Here is a 23,617-nt window from a genome sequence, read left to right as displayed (position 1 = left end):
TTGTCGCTATACTGCAGTAATTACAGCAAGGTGACGTTGCTGAAAGTTAAGCTACGGTGTCGGTTTCCTCAGCTTGTCAGATTCTCGCTTCAGTTGATTCCAATTGAGTTGTGAACTCCGTTCGTTCCGGGCCCATCCAATTTGGAACGGGCTCATCCCAGCAGCGCGGTACCAGCCACAGCCGAAGCAGCGATGAACGCCAAGTGATTGTGTTTCCCGTCTGTTTGCTACAGAGCAGGCGGTGAGCTGAGCGGCTGCTGGCAGGCGACAGATGCAGCCGTCTCCCGTCGCAAATAGAAACATTGTCAGCGCCGTCTCCAAAAAGTTGAGGAGGGCGAAAGAGAGAGAAAGGCTTCAGCAAACTGGCACCAACTTTTAAACTTCACCAAGCTGAGCCCCTTCTCTCTCTCTCTCTCTCTCTCTCTCTCTCTCTCTCTCTCTCTCTCTCTCTCTCTCTCTCTCGCTCTCTCTCTCTCTCTCTACGTATGTGTGTGTGTGTGTGATTCTTTGATTCCGTTCCATAGAAATTCAACCAATTACTGGCGAGAGGTCGCTGTTGTCTCCACCCCCCTCCCCACAATGCTCCCGCTGCATTCTGAAGTGTATGGAGTCGTGTGGAGTGCAACGCTGTTGACAAATTGGCGAGTTGCACTCGACGGCTGGCTGTGAAACAGCCTGCAGCCTTATTGCCGGAACTCTTCCTGGCCCTTGGATACGTTTCCTTGTTTGGCCGAGATCATTTCTGCGGGCCGAGGCTGCGAGAGGGAAGCACGTGGGAGGACAGCAGGTTCGTCTCCGCGAGCGCTCAGTTGAGGGTCATTGCTTATTAATTCTAATTTTATGAGGACATTTTAAAGTAAAGGAACTACTATTCATGTATTATAAATGCATTTGCAAACTGGAGAATTGAGATGCATTTTTCATGAGGTTGTCAGTAAACAGAATATCCCAGCAAGTGTAAATAAAAAGTTTTTACTGATGTTTTGCAGCTTAAAGGGAAAGTGCTCCAGATAAACATCCATTCAAGAGCAGAATCCAGTGTTTTGGCTGTGTATGTTTTCACTATTGTGTCTATGTCTCCACTGTCACTCAACTAACGACCGCTCTTTATATTTATAAAAAGGTTTGTTTGTATTTGACACTTTTCTGGTAGAATCTTCTGGACTTCTCGGAGTAACGCAGGTGGAGGGCAGGACGAGGAAGTCGTCCAGGAGACTCTCATTACCCTGATGCTGTTGCTGTTATCTCTGGCTGCACCAACCAAGGACTTAGCAATCGTTCAAGACTTTTGTTTACACAAGGGGAGAGCAGCAAGAAATGGATTGAAGACAAAAAAAACAAAATAAACAAGTTCAACTGTGTTCGGCAGCTGGCGCCAAGACGACCTTGTCAAACTGCTGAACTTTGTTCGTGTCACTTTGGCCTTAGTTTGTTTCTACGCTTTGTCGGCTTACGTACGGCCTCCTCAGCTTAACGTCCAACTGTACGTGGTGATTTTCTGCCAACATCTTCCTTCCGAGAATCAGCACCTCCGCGTCCGAGGCCATGGTTCTCGACCGCCCCCCCCCTCCGGGTGGGTCGAGAGACCTTCCTTCTGCGACAGCCAAACACATTTTCTCTCTGCCGCAGCTGCTCTGGGCTTCCTGAATGAATCGCCGGCCGAGCGGCTGTTGATGCGCTATTGATAACGAGTAGGTGAGCAAACAAGGACTGGCTGATTAATCCGCCTCCACCACTGGGAGCCACTCACTGCGGTGACACTGACGTTTATCAGCTTTCCAACAGCATCTATCTGGGGGCGGGGGGGAAATAATGGTTTTAAACGCTTTGGCGTCGCCACAGAAAAATGACTTTTTAAAACATTGGGTGCGTTGCGTTCCAGGTCTAATTACAATCCTCTGTGCGGTAAATCAAATACAAGAGGACAACAGTGTGGGTGGGTTTTTTCAAATAGGTTTAAACACCCCCCCCATCCCCTAAAAAACCCCCCTGAAATATCAGTGATTAAATTCAGCGGCAAAACAGCATCATCTGACTTTCATGAGGCTCTGCGGAGCACACAAAGGCATTAAAGTGCACTCATTAGAAGAAGGAGATGGAATCTGATCGATACTTCAAAAGCCAATGAAGAGGTTCGAGACGAATTCTGAAACTGAGGAGCTGAATAAATGTCCCGACCGTGGGCATCATTCAGCTCAGTGGCGGAAAATACGAGCCATCATCTATCTGCGCATCCAGCCATTAAATTGGACTCCGACACTGCGGCACCTGCCCGCTCTGATGCTGGTTTCTGGGAAGTTTGCGTGCGCGCACGCATGCACAAACAGAAGCGCACGCACGCACGCACGCACGCACGCACAAATGCACACGCACCCCAGGAGAATATTGAGACGAATCATGTCCTCTTGATAAATCAGAAAGTTAAGTGGTGACACTTTCACTTCCTGGCGTGAAGTCCCAAAGTCTATTAGCTGAGCCGTGTGTGTGTGTGTGTGTGTGTGTGTGTGTGTGTGTGTGTGTGCTGAGTAATTCCGTGACGATGCAAGATCTTTTTAAAATGAGCTCCACTGACAGGCAGAGAGGACGTCAAGTTCATCCTTTCCTGCACTCATTTCTCTCCTCTTCCTCCTCTCCATTCCCCTCCTCTATCATCCTCAGCACTGAGCATCGCGTCAAATGGGGAGGAGTTTAAAAGCCTCTCGACGCTGTTGCTCGTCTTTAAAGGAAGTTTGAAGCTTTTTCCTAAGCCTGCTTTCAACGGAGGGGCGGGAAAAAAGCAGAAGCAAATCCTAATCCTCACTGAAGCAAAGCGATGATACGTAAAGTGGAAAGTAAACACGTGTTGACTTACCGAGGGCGGGCTCGGCGCAGTCTTTGTACTGCTCAGGTGTGCAGTAGGAGGCGTCGCCTGGAGAGGGAAGTTGCAGGAAGCCAATCAGAGCAGCAGCAGCAGCAGCAGCAGCAGCAGAGTCATGACACAATAAAGGAGGAGCGACGCCTCCTGCTGACACCAACACAAAGTCTGACAACCTCTTTGCTTTCTTTTTAATTTCTCTTAGCCGCTGATCCACTATTGACTTGTCACATCAATAAAACAACAACAACAACAACAACAACAACACAGTCCTTACCGGGCATGTGCACCATCCTGCAGTTGCAGTTCTCCACGATGTAGCGCGTCTCGCAGTCGATCCTGCAGGCCGTCACGCTGTACACCTGGAAGAAGCCCGACTCCAGGGCCTTGGACTCGCACTCTCCCCACGGCGGAGGCAGGTAGGTCAGCTGCAAGGGAGGGGGTGGGAGGGGTGGGCAGGAGGCAGAGCATTGCTTTAACACAGGCTTCACACATATTTAGCCCTTTGTTAGTAGCAACCCACAAAAAAATGCTTCCTGCTAAAACTGATGTTCCGACAGGGTGGAGCCAACACCCAGCTGGGGGTGGGGTCACTAACCTGAGAGAGGTATTAGTGCCCTTTGTGACATCATAAAGGACCTATTTCCAAGAACTGTGTGTTTTACTTTTACTTACTGTTTTTATTACTTTACGTAATAAAAACAGCACCAACTGAACAATTTAAAACCAAATCATTTTCTGATTGTACTTTCTAAGAGGCTAGGATACACTGTGCTGCTCCAAGCCACAACAGTATATTATTCAGCTTTCTGTGTGCTTCTTCAGAGTGGGAGCGTCCTGACCCAAATCAACTGCAGGTACAGTGTAGAGCCTGTATATACTCTTGAAGAGCTGCAACCACAAAAAGGAATGTTGTTGGCCAAAGCTGAATCATCCATTAGCAGCATTTTGTAAAGCAAAGAAAAACCACAAAAGGGTCAAACATCACTGGCAGCACTTTCAAACGTTACATATTGCTCTGGAATATAAAATTGCAATAAGACAGTTAGCTCAACAAGCAACGTGCAGCGTTTGAGAACAATCCTATTACTAGCAATGTAGAATCATCAGTCACATAACTACAGCCATTATGTTCATAGCCCCCCCCCTCCCCCCCCCCTCCCATTTCAGTGAAACAACATGATATCAAGTTTTCACATCATCAGGGTCTTCATAATTTATAAGCACTCTCCCAGATTATATGTCAGTGTAGCTCTTATTTGTATTCAGCCAATTAATCACCAGTGGAAGTATATTGCAAATCAAATCAATAATTATTTGACAATTAAAATGTAAATTTTCTAAATGTCATTTCAGTCATGGGATAGTCATGCTAAGTAAGGAAGTAGTGGGAGTGAATTGAAGAATATGTATCAACAAAAAACAACCATATTGCTAATCTCTGAACTCTAATCTCTGTGCGTATCAGTTGTGAGTTCTGTCAAAATAGGAACCACTTGTGTCTTCTCACAGTTCTAACCATGTTGCAATGCCAACACTGAGTTGATGGTCCGATTCTGCGTGGCTGGTTGTGAGTTTAGACCAACAGGAGCTCACTAGATTCAAATGTATCGTATTCTCATACAATGATTGAGTCGATACAACGTTTACGGACGATACATTTTCACAGTCTTGCATTGCAATGTGGCAACAACGTCATCAAGACTTCTGTATATCTGCACGTCAACCTCCTGCTCCTCTGTTAGACTGAGGGTCTCCTCAGACACAGACGATCTCGCAGAAAGTCTGTCACGGTGATTACTGAGATGTTCTGGAGGATTATGACCGTGGCCACTTGGCCACTCATTTTTACTTACTTAGATTTCAAGCAGCTTTTGGAGGCCGTCGTGTATAAACACATCATTTCATTAAAACAGGCCATGTCTCAGAAATGCGCTTGATGCGCGCGGCACGAGTGAGAAATCACAGTTTCACAGCTTCTTCTACAGACTGGAATGGACGTGGACGAGCTGCGGTCTGTCGCCGACAGCCTCGCCGACAGCCTGGGCTCTCCGAGGACGTGCTGCTGCTGCAGCTGCTGAAACACGGCCAACAACGTGGAAAACAATCGGACAGATTTGCAGGATCTGTCTCAGAAATCCCAGCACGGTTCTGCAAACGCCAGCTCCAAAAAAACCTCCAAATGTTGTGCTCGCGCTCTGGCGGCTCAGTGGTCTGGGATTGGGGGGTGGGAGGGTGGAGGTGGAGGCCCATCTGCTCACCATCACGTCTCGCCGCGCTTTCCCCATCCCCCGCCCGAGCCACCCTCGGCTGCCCAGCTTCCCTCCTCCGCTCCTCTGCCAAGAACGCAATTCTTTGGTTTTTCCACCGGGGGAAGTTTTGGAGCTCTTGAGACAAACCGGGACTTCCTGCCAGGTGAAATCTGGCCTCCGTCTGCTTGTTAGGGCTGACAGGACTGAAAGCCCGACAATCAGCAGGTGCTGCTGCTCAGCTGCTGGGGAATTGGATGGCTTTTCTTTTCCACTCACACCATCCAACACGTTCAGATATATACACCAATTTAAACGAAACTTGGTGAATAATTTATTCTCTGTTCTGGACGCTGACGTCCTGACCTGACCTTGGTGGTGCCAGCGGGCGTCGGCAATAATGGATGTCGACATCCAGACAAGATTTACTTTCTTAAGGCAGCGCAGTGAAACTGCGGCTCAGCGATCCTTCACCTTCGGAGTCACCGCCACTCGGCAGGTAATCGTCCAGGCTCGTCTAATTAAAGGCAGCACCGGCTGATCCCTCGTCTGATTATTTCTCCGTAATCAGATAATCTAAGGTGCTCAATATTCCCTTTCATTAAGTTGAGACCTGCTGGCCTGATTATAGAGTTAAGTGAGAGCAGCCCGTGCCCGGCTCCGGGTGCGATTCATCACAGACCATGCTCCCGTTCAGCTTTAATTACATGGTACATTCTGTTCAACCAGGGATGATATTATTATTACAAAAAGTCCCGAACAGGGCGGGCTTAATAAGGTCATTGTTCCAGCAGCGGGAGGGTGACATGGGGGCAGTGAAGCCAAGGCTTTTCTCTAAATTAGATCCAACTCCAGAGTGAAACAGCACTTTTACTCTGCGGAGGAAAAAGAAAAAAACACTTTGTACACACACTAATTTGCTCTGCATTTAATTACACAAAGAAAAAGTTTTTCTGTGGCAGACTGCAGCCGTGAGGTCACTTCCTGGTCACTCGAGGTGGCGTGATGCTTGGATGTTCAGGAGGATGTTTCCAGAGTCACAGATTCAGACCAAATTTCACAAAATGTTTAATTCTGCTGTTTTAAAAATGTAAAATTTTAAAAATGTAATAGTACCGACACAATTACGTCAATCTAGTAATGCCTTTTTTGTTTCCTCTGTGAAGTTTGAAGCTGCTTTCCTTTAATCAGAGTCTCCAATTTGATGAATATTTCAGAGGCTCTTTTTGTCTTTGGCTTCCGTTTTGATACTTTCCATCTTGTATTTACAATCTCTCGCCTCTTTCTTTGAGCTTTCATCACAGTGAAATTGACATCACACGTTTTGCTTTCCCAGAAAATCTTGTTTTTTTCCCTTCCCGCCCCACTCTTTGCAGGCCCTGCCAGCTTTGATGAGATGAGAGAGAAGATTCTGTTTAGGGATTCAAACTGGCGCCGCCTCTTTCTGCCTTGATTGAGCGGCTTTGATCTCGACCCGACATCGTTAGCCCCAAATTAGCTGATTTAATCCCTTTGTCAAAGTCGCTTTCGGTGATTGCGATCCATTAGCCCCGCTAATCGCCGGGGTGTCGTGTCGACGCGCCTCCCGCTGCCTCGTCCTGGATCTCCGTCGACCCGCTGATCCTTCCTGGAGGTGTTCTGGAACGCTGCCCGCTGAGGTTTTCTCTGTTGAGAAAGCGCAGCTGGAAGCTTCCTTCTCATTCTCCCAGCGTCCTTCAGTCATCGGCATCCACATCAATTAGCCGCAGCTTAATTTGCTTCCCACTGCGGTTGCCTGCGTGAGGAGCTGAGCAGCGGGTGGGCGGGTTGAGGAGGAGCCCCGCAGGCTCATTACCCAGGATGCCTCAGCGGTTGCACATAGATCTTCCTGCTAAGGGCGACCGCTGAGAATGACCTGACGCCTCACTGAGCTGTGATACCGTGAGGAGCCATCCAAACTTTTGGGAGGACTTTCCAAAAAGTATGAATAATAATGATAATAATAATAAAAGCCACTTTATCACCGACAGTGATAAAAAAAAAAAAAAAGAACACCCGCGGGATGTTTATGTTGTTCCTGTTTTACAGTTTGGTTTTGTTTTTTATGGCTAAAATCTGATTTATTGGCTGGTTTAAAGACATTTAGTTTTACTTGAATTTTCGTAGAACATTACCTGCTGGACCCTGCAGTAAAGACCGGGCGCCGGGGGACAAACCGAAGCCATCCTTCTTCAAGGAGAGGCAAAACAATGTGTGCTGAGTTTGAAAGAGCCTCCGTCAGCAGCTGAGGACGTCAGGACGGACAAGACTGGTAAAAGAAATTGTTGCAGCCTGTTTGCGAGAGGAGTAAACAGACGCAGAACTCTGCGAGACGACTCGGCTGCGAGGTCACGACATGAAGACATCATCCGGTTTATCCCGGACAGCCTGTCAGCTCGGTGGACTCGAGCAGATGTGCTGTGTATCCCAGGCACGGCGGCAAGATGGAAAACCCTGCTAAAACTTTCAATTAAATCTCGCTGGATCCACATTCTCAGTGTCAGTGGATCCTAGAACACTAAAGGGACGCTTGCAGTGTAAACATGGTTCCGTTAATCCGTTAAATCGCTTTCACATTTCGCTTTAAACCTTTTACTCTTACAAATGATTGAGTCTGCAGGGTAAAATCCACCCCATTGTGAGGCCAAGAGGCTCCACTTGGTTTTAAAAGGAGTTTGGACTCAAATATTTTAAATACATGTCAGTGATTATCAGGCCTCCTCGCCGGCAATCCTCGGAAATGAAAGCATTTAGTCGCCCTTTAACCGCTTAAGTTGTCGCACAGTGACACTCATGAGGTCTCGTACTGTTCTTCCTCTACACTCTCCTGTTGGGATTGCATTTCTTATTTTCATTTTCTTTTTAGAACTGGTCCTTGAATGTGCTGCTGAACACGGAGCTGTAATTAACACCGGATCACCGTCACTCCTGTCAGGACATTTTAATAATCAATGAATCTCAGCTGCTGCATAAAAACCCAGGCATGAATCAGCGGCGCTCATCACGAAGAGTCTTCCTCTCCTGAGGAGCGAGGAGGAGGAGCGGCGGAGGAGGAGGAAGAGGAGCGGCGGAGGAAGAGAGCTGCAGGTGATGTAAGTAATATTTCCCTCATCAATGATGCATCATATAATCTCCCATCTGCTGGGAATTACAGCCATGATAGATGGACTTGGGTGATCTGGGCGAGACGCAAAAGAGCAGCAGCGGCTCATCTCCTCTTCCCATTGTTTTCTTCCTCTTCCTCTACCTCCTCCTCCTCCTCCTCTTCCTCCTCATTTCTCTCATTTCCCTCCTAGTCCCTTTAGATTCACTTCTTTTGTTCATTTGAAGCCGAAGACAGACAGTTGGTGGGAATGAAGGTCCACCAAGAGCGGACAAACAGACCTCAGCAGGAAGCTATTCTTTGCCACATTATTGCAGGTTTTTTCAGCCCTTTGTGACATCACTAAGGGCTAGTGCAGCAAGTACGAAGAAAAGACTTTTCTCATTTGTGAGTGAGGAGTTCACTGACAGGACAGAGACCCAGATTGTTTGTGGAAGGTAATGACTGAAGTGGGTTTTTGCATAATGTGGGAGCTTTGTGAAGCTCTGCCTCTGGGCAGACTTCACAACAGGAACGGAAAGAAGACGGCGTTAATGAATCCAACCTTTTTTGCCCTCGATGCAATATCAACTTGTAAAGTGAGATGGAATTAAATCAAGAGCCTGGAGTCGCAATTCAGCTGCTGCAGAGTTCAGCCACTGTCGGAAGCATCTCGGCCAAACACACGGCGGGTCAGACCGGCTTATTGCCGGCTAAATATTTTAGCATGTGGAGACTTTCAGCCCTGCAGCTGGACAGGAAGTTGATCTTGACGATGAAAGAGTCTAAATCTGGAGATGATGCCGCAGCTCAGCGCAGGTGAGTCCTGCTCATTAAGAGGAAATAAATAAATAACTAAATAAATGAACCACTAATGCGATCATCTGTCCTGGCAGTAGCGGGAAGTCGGCAGCACCTTGCAGGTATTCAGCCAAACAGGCCTGACACGGTCATTAACATTCATAAAACGTGATGCCGGTGGCAACCAATCATATCGTTCGCTTGAGGGTTTCAGCCGAGGTGGAGGTAATAACCTGGTGCAGCACGAATGAATGGCGGAAAAACAGTCACCTGACACCACGACAAGTAAAACAAGGAGGGGAGGGAGGGAGGGGCACCTACTCGCTGTTCCTGGGTGGCCACGAACGTCTGGAAGCCGGGGGCGACGCCGAAGCCCAGCTCGTGCACGAACGGAGGCTCCGCCTGGCTGTGGATCTGCACCCGCACGCCCGCCTCAAAGGCCGTGTCCTCTGCAGAGGGGAGGAGAGAGAGAACGGTTTTTAGCTTCCGGCCTTTTCAAAAAAAACCCATAAAAACAAAGCTAGAGAGGAGAGAGAGAGAGAGAGAGACAGGAAACCGCGAAACACTTGCTGGTTGTTGCCGCCAAAGCTGAGGGATGTAATGTGATCGCATATCATAATAGCGTTAGCTTATTTACAAGACACACACACACACACACCGCCGCGCAGATTGATAAACTTTCTCTCCACGTGTTCTCTCCTGCTCCGAGTCGTTATCCCGCCAGACATTACATCAAGGCTTCCGTCACCCGAGCAAACCCATCAGCCGTGCAGGCCAAGCTGCTGTGCAGGCGTGATGAGGAGGAGGAGATGGGGAGGTGGTGGAGGAGGAGGAGGAGGGGAAGGGGGAGGAGGAGGAGGCCCATTGCTGCAGTGATGCACTCATCCATCAGGCGGCGGCGGCAGCATTGGCCGCCACTGCCTGAGTTCATCCAAACTGAGAAAAAACAGGAAAATGAAGAGACGATTTCAGTGTGTGTGTGTGTGTGTGTGTGTGTGTGTGTGTGTGTGTGTGTGTGTGTGTGTGTGCGTGTGTGCCACTGTTCCTCCCTGAGGCGTCCAATAGGAGTTTTTATGTCCTGTACTTCAGAGCTGTTTTTCTTTTACTTGCTTTTCTTTCTCCTCGCTGCACGAGTCTCGTCCTGCGTTTGTCCCTTATAATCAGCTCGCTGCATCATTGAAGGGACAGAAAAGCTATTAGCCGGCGTGTATTTAGCGCACAGCGAGTGTCTGGGCCGAGGCACCGGCGGCGGCGGCGCCATCTAAACTAAAAACTAATTAAACGTCTTCATCTTCTGCTGCAGCGGCTCGTTCACCAAGCCGAGTCGCCAGCCCCTCCCACTGCTGCCAAGCATGCTGGCCAATCAGGTGACTTCACACTGTCAGGTCATATATCAACACACACACCCACACCCATACACGCATACGACACACAGTCGTCCTTTATGTAGCGTGTCTTCATTAACGCTGCTGAATTGCGGCTCAATTAGCAGCTGTGGGACAACGACGAGGACGACAACAACAACAACAACAACAACAACAACAACAACACCACCAACACACAAAACATCCCCCTCACTGGGCCACACTGATGGACTGATGAAGGAATGTCTCCCACTTACTGCGACAACAAACACATTCCTGAGGGCGGCCCTGGTCACAGGCAGCAACAGAGGAAAAATTTTGAAGGGTCGTGTCTGACTGCTCACCCTACTTCCAGCTATAAGCTGTATTTTGTTCAGTGTATGGTTTCATGGTGGAGTTGAAAATATGGGCATGGTTACCATGGAGGAAACATCTGGTATTGGCTGGACAAGGGGGATCCTAGAATGACCTTGAAGGTCAAGACAATATGTGGGCTGTTGTTCAGTGTGATGGGAGAGCCAGTCAACCACTGACCTCTGTATACCAGAAGCTGCTATTGTCATGTTGGAGTTGTTCACATTGGCTCCGGGACCTCCGTCAGGTGAACCGGCGCCTGATCGAAGCAAGACTTCTTTTTGGAATAAACTCACTCCAATATAATGAAGTCTGTGTCAACGAGGATTCATCACTGCTGCTGTCTGACAAACCAGCACAAGGTCGACAAAGATCAAAGAGGCGTCCAGGCCCCTCCCCCTCCTAGCGTCATGTCATGTGGTCTCGATGTCACGTGACATACATGACATACTGCTCATGGATGTATTATAACAACTGGATACCAGACTGGTAATATGGCGGTGCAAAAATCTTTCCCAGTGGCCACTCGAGGTAGTGCGGCAAAGAAAATTCCATGGACCCAAGAGGTATTTTTCCCATAGACTGCGATACAAAAATAAACGTCTTTAAAACAGCGGACAGGACGACTAGGACCTAAAACGTGATTTAAAGCGAATCTTTCGAGCGTAGATTTTTCAGTTATGGTCTTTTAGTGGTTTAAACTTCATCCCGGTGGTGAACGAGCAGCCGCCGAGGACAAACACGTTGTGATTTCTCAAGGAGAAGCAAGACAATGTGCTGTTGTGGGTCCGGGGTGAGTTTGCGTTGTGAAGGCTGATGGTCGCAGAGACGGACGATGTTCAATGCATCTCTTTTTTTCATTGCGTTCCGTATTTGTCAGGAGTAAAAGTCTTACAGCCACTTTGCAGAACAATTCCACCAAAAACACTCGGCTGCTCTCCAGGAACCAGCGTGTTTAGCCCTGTGTTTGCAGCCTCCAGCCGCGTCAGAGGGCGGAGCCAAACAGTTGGCTGAGGAAGATGTGTCATCCGTCTAGGAGAGGTGCCCTTTGTGACATCATACACAGCCAGATTTTCCCGGGTGCTGCTCTATAGAACTGAGTGCTGTTTACAGTCACACCTGTGCACACCCGGCTTCTGACTGTCGGGTCTGTCTGTCTGTCTGTCTGTCTGTCTGTCTGTCTGTCTGGAACATCCTGGGCCAGATTCCTTGCGACGCTGATCTCACAGCCGCCACAGATTGAACTCCCACCCTCTGCAGTGAGTGTCTGCTGTTTTCACGAGGCGGGACAGGGAACAGCGGGGACATTCACACCACGGTATGTCTGCAGGAGGAGCTCCAGCACTCAGACTTTCCATCTCAAACATTCTTCCTGCAAACAAAACACCGACCGCGGTGAGATTGGTGTTCCGGTGACGATCCAAATTCACTGCAGGAGCAGCAGGAGCAGCAGGAGCAGCAGGAGCTGCAGGAGCAGCAGGAGCTGCAGGAGCTGCAGGAGCTGCAGGAGTGCGTGAGACAAAACTTGAAGTCCGCCACAAAGATCTTCACAACAAGGAGCTGAAAGATGGTTTGTGTGAAATATAGCGGAAAGATTTTCTGACTCCACAAACTGCTGGAGCTGTCAACTGAACGACTGATGATATTTTCTGTTCCGTCACCCAAATCCTTCAATTATCGCCCCCCCCCCAACCTCCCCGCCAGAGAATTTTTCACTTTCATCTGCCGTGATGCAGCAGTCTCTTTGTCCAGCTTCAGACACCAGCAGACACTGCCAGTCTGTGTCCCTCGTAGCCACCGGGGGGACCAAAACTGTTGCTGCAACATTATGTGTATATATTTTTTTAGCAACGTGTTGACACCAAACTGCCGACATTTAGCCGTGACAGCGAGGCGTAATGAGGGTCTACCGCCCGCAGCAGGTCGCGCTGACAAGGCTCCGTCGTTCCTCCACAGAACGACACGAGCGGGAAACGTCTTGGCCTCGGGGCAGACGGAGGAGAGGCAGTTTGGGGGCTGGGAGTGTGTGTGTGTGTGTGTGTGTGTGTGTGTGTGTGTGGGTGGGTTGTTCCGGGAGTGACGGACGGACCAACCTGTCACCCCAAACACAGGTGGGAAATAATTCCGACTGCATCACAGCTCTGCTGACAGCTGATAACGTGCAGAGAAAATCTAAATATACCGCTTTTTACATTTTTTGCTGTCTTTTTCTTCATTCCCTCAATCTTTGGAATATTTATTCACTTTTAAATGAACATGTTCCTCCTTCAAACTGGCCCAGTTTTGGTTTTAGGTCAGCACACAGAAAGAGAGACAAATTCGCTCAATGAGCAGAACTGCTCTGTGCAACAATGGGCTAAAACCGACCCAAACAAAAGACTAAAAAAAGACACCAGCCGTGATTCTCTCTGAACGCTTGCAAGAGGGATATCAAAGCAGAAGCGCAGTTTAACATCAGGAGCACAGAGCAACGCACACAATCAAACGGAACAAAAGCTTTCCTTCCTCCACTTCCACTCGGTTCTATTTGACAAACATCTATTTGTCTCTCCGTCTTTGTTCCCTTAAAGTGCTTTTTAGCCGCGCTCTGATTTAATCACGGCAAAGACAAAAATCTCAGATGTATAACGGGGCTTTTCAGACATGCGCTGGAAAAAAAGAAATCACAAAATAAAAGAAAACTAAAAAAAAAAACTGGGAGCAAACATCTGGAAGCATGACAGAGACACAACTATTCATCACCGCTGACTCCAAACAGCGGCTATGAATCATGTCGCAAAAGGCCTTTGATCCCACAAGATTACTAGAATTTTGTTTCTTATCCTGTTAAAAATAAATGTGGTGGGTGTGTGGCAGCCGCAGCACCTTTTAAAATGTCAGCCTGCTGATTAATCCTGGACGAAGCCAAAATATGACAGGCACACAGGAGCAGTTGGAAGGAGCCACGACGTGTTTGAGCGTCGTTCATTGGAGGACGACAACGTTTGGCGGCGCTGCAGGAAACCCAGTGGCTGAGTCAGGTGTGCGAACGCTGCACTTTTGTTCGGGAAAATGTGGGAGAGTGAGTCAGTGGCTGCGTGGGCGGCTCATCGATCTGAGCGGTGATGTGGCTATTGTGCTGCCCAAGTTGAGCTAATTGCCCACTGACAACCGTTTTTATTAATTAAAATTAGTAACATTTCAATGACTCCGAAAGCCCGAACCTGCTCCACCGCAGTGAGTTTGTTATATTTTCTTGTTTTCCGGCATTTTTACTTGTAACATAATAACAGCTTGTCTCTGCGGCTGATTGCTCCCTGCAGTGAGCAGGACGTCCTGCGGCCAGTGTGACCGCAGGTTGCTCTGCTCACTCTACTTACACGTCCCAAGCAAGAAAAAACAAAAAATCTCATAACCTGTAATAGTTATGGCTTTGGTCATGAAATATTCAGTGCGATATTTAAATGTGCAGGCCGTAAAGCCGGGACACGGATCGCTGCCGCTCTGATTTGTAAACGGGCGGCGCACAGAGATGATAATAAAAAATAAAAAAAATCGGTATAAGTGCATATTTAGGGCCTGTTTAAGGAAATATGTTGCTGACGCTCGCTGCGTGATAATGCCGATGCTTCCAAATCCATTTATTCATTTGTAACATTTTTCTCGGGAGAGTGAGAGAGGGAGAGAGAGAGAGAGAGAAAGAGAAAGAGAGAAAGTGAGGAGGGGGGGGGGGGGGGGGGGCGAGTCTGGTTTCCAGGCAACAGGCCAACTCGTCTCTCTCGCTACTCCGCTCACCTCCACAAATCTTGTTGGTTTGTTCATGCGATCACACTGGAGGTGAGCTGGGTCTTATTTTGGTCCGTTATCTCTTCTTCTGTTATTGTTTTTTTGCTCGTGGGTGTGTAGGGAGGGGGAGGGAGAGGCAGAGGGTGTGGTCTGAGGAAAAGTGCCAAAAACCTTTGATTCTATCATTTGGCCAGCAGGGACTGCCAAAGTTGGTTGCAAAAAAAATAACAAACAAAGAAACTGGTTTTAATTGGGTTTTTTTTGGTCTAAATCGCAGGCAAAAAAGCAAATAAGCTCTAAGTAAGTAAACCAAGCAAGTACATTTCATTTATAGAGCACTTTTCAGAGACACAATTGCTTTGCAGCAATGATGAAATACCACAAAATACCAAAGATGACAAAGAAGGGGCACACAACGGCGCAGCAACAAGTAACTTCACAGAGGCTCTAAAACATCAACGTAGGGAAAAGCCTGGTTTTAAGTTCTCTCTTCAAACCTTCAGCGGACTCTATGCTGCGTGAGGTCAGTGGAAGTGCATTCCAGAGGCGAGGGGCACCGGCCTGGAAATAGCAATCACCTCGCGCTTTGAAATGGGTGCAGGGGACCATCAAGAGTTTCTGATGTGATGACCCTGAAGAACACGAGGGAGAGTTGGGTCTCAGTAGATCAGTGATGCACGAGGGGGCTTGATCATGGAGGGCTCTAAGAGTAAGTACTAAAATCTTCAAATGAATCCTAAACTAACTGGTAACCAATGTAAAGAATATAGAATTGGGATGACACGAGGTGGCGCCGACCGTGAAAACGACTTCTTGGCTTGCGAGCAGGAATTTGCAAAGCAGCCGGTTAGGCCACGATGGCTTCGCCCATCTTTACATCCACTCAATTGATCCGATGGCGGAGATACAGTCCGGCGCTCCCTGCAGAGAACTATTCACATTACCTGGGCTGAAGAAGCGGCGGGATAAACAAGGGTGGCGGGACCTCGGCCTGCTGGGACATGGAGGTCCACAGGCTGTCAGGGTGTGTGCCGAGACAGAGATAAAAACCTGAGGGGGGATCTGGAGCCAGCGGGGAGGTGAGGGACCTGCTGGCGGAGGAAAACTACTGGCAGGCTTCTATTTTCTCTCTCTCTCTTTTTCTCTCTCTTCAAATGATGGATGGCTTCCAAGTGGGACCTGAAGGAAATGAAGTCCATCTGCTGGACCACTGGGAGCTTTGGCTGGCTGGCTGGCTGCCACTTTCAGATGTAAGATAGACAATGGTGACTAAGAGGCCTCCTTAATAGAAACTGTCACACACATCCATGAGATGTGATTCACATAACGATGAAGCAACGACCTGTGGATGATGCTCTTTAAAGAGGAGAGGAGGACGTTTTTTCCACGAAAAACGTGGAGCGACAGTTTGACTCTGATTCAAAACAGGCTGTTTGCCCCCAAAACAAATCTCTTGAAGCTTTTAGCTTCCTGCAGAAAAGCAAGAAAAATGCCACAGTAGCAAAAAGAAAGAAAAACGAACAAACATTAAGGCGTGACTTCAAAGGCAGAAATCTTGACCGCATCCAAGTCTTAATTGAAACTGAAACCCTGCCCGCCACTCTCGGCCCTCAGGTGGTGCTGATTGGTGCGGCCGTGCTCAAAGCACTTTCTCTTTATGGATCTACGAGAATGGAGAAATAAAAATCCAGCTGGCTTGATGGATTATTATTTAATGCTATTTCACTGTTTTCTAGAGCTGTTTTAGAAACTCCCAGCAGAGCAAAAAGATTAACAGAAAAGACCAACACAGAAGGTTGAATTCATCTGGGGATGAATTAAATCATGCCGTCTCCAGCAGTGTTGCAAGAGGAAAAACCAGCTGCTGCGCATGGAGAGAGGAGGGTGCATGTTGCCGAGAAACGAGACAGTGTTGCATTTTCTGGAACCACGCTGGTCCGCCGTGGCTTCAGCAGAAGTAAAATGTTCTTACAAGTTTTGCAAAAATAAATAAATAAATGAATACTTGAAACCAGCCGCAGTGAGAGTACAAATAGGATCTGCAACAAGCAGAGTGTCTAATGTAAAGACACCACAAACGGCTGCTGCTGCCACTTCACTTGAAAGGTTTCTGAATGTGATGATGAATGATCGGCGTGCGGATGCTCTTGGTAGCAAGAAATAACCAACACAATGCTCGACACAGAGTGAGGATGTTCTCTTGGAGGCTTTTTATCCCAGTGCAGGCATCTGCTGAGAGAGCTGCGGTCACGACTGGAGGAAGAAAACGCTTCAAACGGACCGAACGCTTCCCACACATCTTTAAGATCTGCTGCATTTTGCGGCGGCAGAGATGGCTGATGATTTAAAAATTTAATTATGGGCTTCCCGGGCGACAAACTGTCCCCGAAGTGATTTCATCAGGAGGACGTCGAATCATTCCGCTCTTAATTACGGCTTAATTACATAAAGGCGAATGGAAAAAAATAGAGCTGTGGCCCCACAGGCTGTGTGCGAAATTAAATTTCAAACTACTGGATTTGATCCTCATCACAGTCTCACACTCACTTTGAGGCTGCGTCTCGTCGCTTTGGATGCTTCTGAAAGGCGAAAACCTGCCTCAGCGTGAGGAGGAGGAGGAGGAGGAGGAGCCTCGATGTGTGAGGGTGGGAGCGCCCCCTGTTGGTCTGCCTACCTGTGTCGCCCCACACGGGCAGGTACTCGTCCTGCTGGATGTCCAACATGATCTCCAGGCCGTTGCCCGTCCCTCCCTTCATGGTGGTGCGCAGCGTCTTGCCCTCCTCGGCCGCGTTGAACATGTAGCACTTGCCGTACCTGGTGAACACCTGAGGGGGGCGACAGTGAGGGGAGGAGCTTTAGCGGTTGGTTGGTAGGTTGACAAACAATCATTTTCTTGCCTGTAAATTTTGCTGTTCAAATATCCAGTTGTCTGCTTCGACCTTTAATTTTTCATCAACAAAATAAGTTTCATAAAATACTCAAATTCACATTCAGGCGGCACAATATGAGGTGCCGACAGGAGGCATCACATCCCACTGGTCACATGATGCTGATGCAGGAAGCTTTTTTTTGCACTGCGGCTCAGTGGCGCTTCAGGGAGGACATCAACCTGTCCTCTAGCCGGTTGTGCGGCTGTGTTTTCACCTATTAATTGAGATTTATGTGAGATTCAGTAATGGGCAATAAATGACGGTTTCACACTATCAGGATGTGTTGGAGAGAAATTTATGCAGAACCTCCAGACGAGGTCCAGGTGTAGATTTTGTACAAATTGAAGAGCAGCAGTAAAACATTTTAGCCAGAAGTCGTTTGTGTCTCCATTATCTCACCATGCGACATCACCACTTTAATAACCACCTTCTGTCATCAGCCGACAGCAACTTTCTCCGTCACTTCCACTTCACTGGTGTTATCAGTTCTCAACAGTTTGCACAATTCAAATTCAGTCCAAATGATGTATATTTATACATAGGCAGAAAAAAACACAATGAAAACACAACAGAAGAGAGCCAAACGCAGCACAAGCACCTCTGAGTCATAAAATTCATGAGGAAAAGAAAAAGGTGACAACGGCCAAATGTACAGATGACAAAAAGTCATTAGCTACCTGCCTGAGTTTTATTATTTAAGCTGCAGCTGTATCATGAGTTCAGACATTGCAGCCAATCACAGAAAGTCAAGAGACACTCGGCGCATTTACGGCTTTGGAAAACTTTCCTTTTCTTCCCACTCTGGCTTTTCCTCACTAAATAAAGTCAGAAAAATAATCACTTGAAAACCTGAGAGCACTCCATCGTGTTTCACCTTCAAAGTAAGCAGCAAATATTAGAGAAGAGCTCTTGCTCTCTGCAAGCGTGTGTGTTTGTTGTGCGTGCAACAATACATTTCTCCTCCATTCATCTCTCGCTCCGTTCCACCACCTCACTGTGACTCATCAAAATGGATTTGACACATTAATGAATAATAGATGGACTAAACATTGCAGACTGCAACCTATTTGGGAAAAACATGGCAGGGCAGGGAGTGAGTGTGTGTGTGTGTGTGTGTGTGTGTGTGTGTGCAAGTGAGTGAGTGTGTGAATGCTCGTGTGTGTGCACGCGGACACACGGTTGTGTTTGTGTTTGCCTTGAAACATTTTATTTTGAAACAGTTTGCTAGCTGCTGCTAATTGAGTGCAAAGCTTCAGCAGTGTGCACGTTGCAAAAGTTTGTAAAAACAAGATCAAGTCTTGGCCTGTAGTCTGCTTTTTGTAGAGGTAAACGCTGCACAAGTGAGGACGATTAACAGTGTAAAGTAAGCAAAGCGACGTTTCCTCTCAATACCCCTGAAGCAGAGAGTCAGTAGCATGAAAACTCAGAGAAGAACATAACATCTGTAACTCTCAGCGTCAACAAAACGACTTTTGCCATGATGGGGCGAAACAATCAAAGCGTGCCCAGGAAGGTTAAGTGGTGCAACTGGCAGCTATTAGCGCTAATTTGTACCAATTTAGTGGATTTGTTTAAATAAAGTGAGCTATTTTCAACTCCAAGCCATTTGAAAATCAATGCTTTTTTTTGTTAAATCCTCCCACTACACAAGTGAGCCGACCTGTTTGACCCGACTGGCTGTGCGTTAGAAGAAGTACTGTGTCGCCTTGAGGCAGCTCGCCTGACGTTTGCCGTTGACACTTCATGAAAACACTTCAACAAAAAGAAGTGTTTTCCTCGCTGGATGCGATGGATTTTCTCGCTCAATGCTCCTCCTGCATTGACACTGGCCTTCTCAGGGACGCTTCACCGACGTGACGGATCGATTGGCGAACGCAGCGGCGAGGCGGATGGGAGGAATGAGTACCACATCACGCCTCGGCTCAGCGACACTACACAGAGGGGACTGCGGAAAATAAATTGCATGCTAGTGTTGAGGAGATTGGCTAATAAATATTCATGGGGCCATCACTCCTTGTTTGCAGGCACACGACGCGGCAGCGTTTCTCAGACTCCCCGCCGCCGATAGGAGAGGGTCTCGTATGACGCTGGTCAAACACGTCGCCACGTCGGCGCTGCAGTCTGGCGGCCGCAAACACCACTTGACTGCACGCAACCTGCCGCCATTAGCATAAAGAGAGAGTCGATTTGTGCCGTAATACTTCGACTTGTGCAGAGAGAGACGCTTTACCCATTCACCGCTGCTCGCCACCATGACGACGAAGGGACTTTCTGAACCACATGACCATTCAGAAGTTTGACAAGGCGGCTGAATTCCACCCGGTGGAAGCCAGTCGCCTTCAAAGACTGGAAAGGAATCCTGTCTCCATATTTTATGCTCGCCAGAAGCCTCGGCTGTCCAGTTCGTCTCGTGTTCTTGGCCCGAATGATTTGCTGGAGCTTCCTGGCCATGTAGCAGTGGGAAGAGTGTAGCGACTAACCAGCCATTCCATGAACAGAGCTTCAGGCCAGGAGGCTAGTGTGAAAAATGTAGGCAAGAAAAAGTGCGAACGTTGAAGTTTTGAGTCAAGTTGGACGGCCAAGTCTTTGGGAGGACACAGTCATGACAGCACACAGGCAGTTTGGATGCATGTTCTTAATGTGCTGTCTGACTGGCTTCACTTGGGTGTTGGGAGTTCTTTCCCTCTGTGGAACTCCAGAGTGGTTACAGGCGTAATAAAAATAAAGTCACCAGATCCAAACACAGACACTCCCCTCGGAGGACGGTGGGGGTATCATTTGCCAGCCTGCCGCTTATTGTTTGTTTATTTGTTTTTCCACTCTCCCCTTGTTTGATGACATCACACATGACTCAATACTCTTGCTGCCTTTCTATTAACGTCTCCTTGTCTCATGTCTGCATTGAAACATCTCTCTCTCTCCCTCCTGGGGGGGGGGAATAGCTGTTGGGAGGTTTGGACGCTGCTTGCTGCCCTTCCTACCCCCCCCCCCCCCCCTCCCTCTCTCTGCCCCCCTCCTCACACCTCACACCTCTTTCAGATCTTTTGTCATGGTGGCTTACGATGTCTGGAAAAAGGTGGCCGGGTCAACGTTCCATTAGTCCCACCGCCAGACACACAAAGGTCTCCCGAGCTGCTGAGATGACTCTGACGCTAACAACACCTTGACAAGGTGGTTCTGCTGCTCAGCCAATCAGGGGAGGCCGACCCTGCCTGACTCAGTCTCCAGAGCTGTCAGACAGAAGGAGGAGACGGTCGGAACGAGCCTTCGAACCCTCGACGAGCTGCTCCTTCTGAATTATGTATAACAGCGACGCAACGCAAACTTATCAATTTTCATCTTGAGGAGTGCAACCGCACCGGGCAACGGGCAAAAGGCTGCGATAAACAAGACAATGATGAGCCGGCGTTTGGCCAGTCGACAGCAGAGAGACACTGCAGACTTTTGGCTTTATTCCTTTTTCATTCACACGGGTCGAGCCGCAACAGGAAGTTGGCTTTTTTTGTTCGTGATAAGGCAGAGATCAATATATTAATACCAACAATATCAACAACAACGGGCCAAAGCAACAACAAACACCTCCTACAGGAAATGATCAAAGTCATTCATGCAGCGATGAACCCGTCGGGAACCATCGTGCGATTCTTCCGACTGCCGGAGCTTTTCAACGTCACTCAACACTCGCAGCTCTGTTTTCTGTTTTTTTTTTTTTTGTTTTTTTTTCACAGGTGGCTCCTTCACTAATTTTTGCTGAATTTTACTGCTCACATCATCAGACTTTTATTTTACGGCAGATTCAGAGGCAGTTTCACTGTCAGCGAGTCTCCGGATGACACAGCCTGTTTTCCTGCACGTCAAGGACGAGGTTTTGTGAGCGCCGAGGAGCATTTAGCAGTAAATAAGGCTGATAAGATACATCACTCCCGACGCTGCCGAATCTGAATGAGGGTCAAATCAGGACCGCCTTTAAAAAACAACAGTGACAAGATGCTGCTGCAGCTTTGTAGCGCACCATCGCAGAAAACACCAGTAAAATTCTTCTCCCACAGGATCCTGTCGGCCTGTGAGCACGCTCCAGTCCACTCACTCGCTTCCAGTATGCGATTCCCTCCTCAATCCCTGTCGAGCCAGAGGTCTGATAGTTGACCCTTATGCCAGAGCACGCGCAGCCTCGCCGCCTATAAAATAAATAACCAAAAATGCCCCTTTGACTGAGATAAACAAGCCTCGTTAGTATTCACCGCCGAGCGCTGTCTAGGAGCTGCAAACATGGCACGGCCTCGTCCACCCCTGGTCACGTAGCAGCCTCCCACGGAGAGCCAGTCACAAATGATACGGCCATTAGGGCAGCAGCCTGTCAAGATGAAAGGTCGGCTGGTTGCCGCCGCCGCCGCCGCGCCCAACAAATCACAGCGGCGCTCTGGGATGGCGCAGATTCACCAGCCACCGCATTTAAAACCACAGCCGTCCGTCCTCCAGGGTTTGAGTGTAGCCACAGCAACCTGAGACAGCGAGGTTCAGGCGCCCACCTGGCTGAAGGAAACCACCCACATCAGCTTCTGACTTGTCCGCTGGGGGTGGATGCACCTGTAAAAATTGCAATCTATGGAACGCAGTTGCTGCAGCGCCACAGAGAAGGTGAACACTCAAAATGTCTGCGTGCAGCTGTGCCATAAAGTTTGGCGACAGGAAGATGGGATGAGGTGGTTTTTAGATATTTAGTTTAAATAATGTTTTTGACAGCATGTTTTGTCAGTTTAGGGATTTTCTTCTCCTCCTTCTGAGCAGCGACACAGTGGGAGAGTTCCAGTTGAAACTGGGTCAAGTGGCCAGTCCTGGATAAATATTACATTTTAAGTTGGAGGCTCTTTGTCTGCAGCCGGAGCCGCCAAGCAGGGCAACGGATCGGTAGCTCTGTGCCAGATAACGTCGATACGACTGGTGAATTTGCATCTCATTTCTCAGATTGTTGCTGTCTGAGGTGAAAGTGTCCTGCTTTCTGCCAGACTCTCAGGGTTGGCTGATGCCAAATGACAATGACTGACTGTTTGCAGTCCAGAAATATAAAAAAGAAGAAGTTTTAGCGTCACCTTAGATATTTGAATTCCATCAGAGAAATATTGACGTCCAATCAGCAGCAGGAATCAACATGAAGGTGCCCACCAATGAGGAAGAACTACCGTGTTTTTAAATATGCCACTTCTTGTGAAGGAGGCCTCTTCAGGGACCCCCACCCCTCTTCTGATTTCATGTTTCCTTTTTGCATACGCTCCTATTTCCTTATCGCACTTTTGCAAATGGCTTGCTGACGTGACGCCAACAGACCGGCAGCTTATTGCTCCAGAAACAGGATGCTATCTCCCGCCGCTCCCGTTCCCGTTGCCCTGCGTATTTATCTCCTGTCCGCGGAGCGTGACGCCGCGCCGACGTGTTTTGAAGCCAAACTCGCTGAGCGCCACTCAGACTCTCGCATCTCGCAGGGGGGGGAGAAAAAAAATGCGCCAGCGCAATTTTTTTGGCTGCGATGTGACCCGATTCGAGCGAGCGGATTTGTGATATCGCAGCGTGTTCCAGATCGGACCGCTTCCAGAAGCGCTTGCTCATCAGTCGCAAACTGCCGACGTCGCTGTTTATTTTCCTGCGGTTGTGTTGTTTTTACGGTCGTATTCTAACGCGGGGAGATTGTGTTATGCAAAAGCAGGTCAGAGAGGGAAATGTTGTCGAGGCTCGATGCAGGTTTTTTCCTTTTGTTTTTATTTTTCTTCCCTCTGGATGACATTCAGCTGCTCATGCGTCCACTCATCACGGAACCATGCAGGTGGAAGGAACCTCGTCTCCGCTGCAACCACCAGGGAGCCGCCTCAACATCGGCCGCTGACTTTTATTTGTTCCGCCGAAGCAGCTCGAGGCTTTTGTAGGAGCGCGGCTCCGATCTGGCCATATTATTTGACAAATCAATATCCATTATGGGGGAATTTAGCTGGCCGTTGGATGATAATCGGCCTTAGCGAGCAGGGAGGAGCTTTGGAGGAGGAGGGTGGGTGGGGGGGTTGGGGGACTGAGGCACAGTGGAGAGTGTCCAGCCTCCAGGCTTCTCAGGCAGAGACGGAGGGAGAAGTGAAGTTTATAAGGGGAAAAAAAGACTCCATTGAGTTGCAAGGTGAGCACTTTCACCGCCCGGTCGGACTACAGAGATAAAT

At 48.4% G+C, this 23,617-nt stretch overlaps 1 protein-coding gene across 3 annotated transcripts in view; it reads right to left on the bottom strand.

The window, feature by feature from the left end:
- The window catches only part of asic2 (acid-sensing (proton-gated) ion channel 2), a 194,086-nt gene that overhangs the window by 5,470 nt on the left and 164,999 nt on the right, over positions 1 to 23,617 (bottom strand). For 2 of the 3 annotated variants that reach the window (XM_076038470.1, XM_076038468.1), the window contains 4 exons: positions 17,162 to 17,312; positions 9,326 to 9,453; positions 3,132 to 3,282; positions 2,852 to 2,908 (listed from right to left, as the gene is read on the bottom strand). In XM_076038470.1, the coding sequence (XP_075894585.1) occupies positions 2,852 to 2,908; positions 3,132 to 3,282; positions 9,326 to 9,453; positions 17,162 to 17,312 (487 nt within the window). The remainder of the gene's footprint in view (positions 1 to 2,851; positions 2,909 to 3,131; positions 3,283 to 9,325; positions 9,454 to 17,161; positions 17,313 to 23,617) is intronic. The other variant, XM_076038469.1, reaches the window with a different exon arrangement.

Source organism: Nelusetta ayraudi, unplaced genomic scaffold (assembly GCF_046127955.1).
Source record: "Nelusetta ayraudi isolate G7.1 ecotype Tasmania unplaced genomic scaffold, CSIRO-AGI_Nayr_v1 ptg000057l, whole genome shotgun sequence".
In the NCBI taxonomy this organism is placed as follows: Eukaryota; Metazoa; Chordata; class Actinopteri; order Tetraodontiformes; family Monacanthidae; genus Nelusetta; species Nelusetta ayraudi.
The sequence above is the reverse complement of the archived record's forward strand: the minus strand, read 5'-3'. Positions and strand labels throughout refer to the sequence as shown.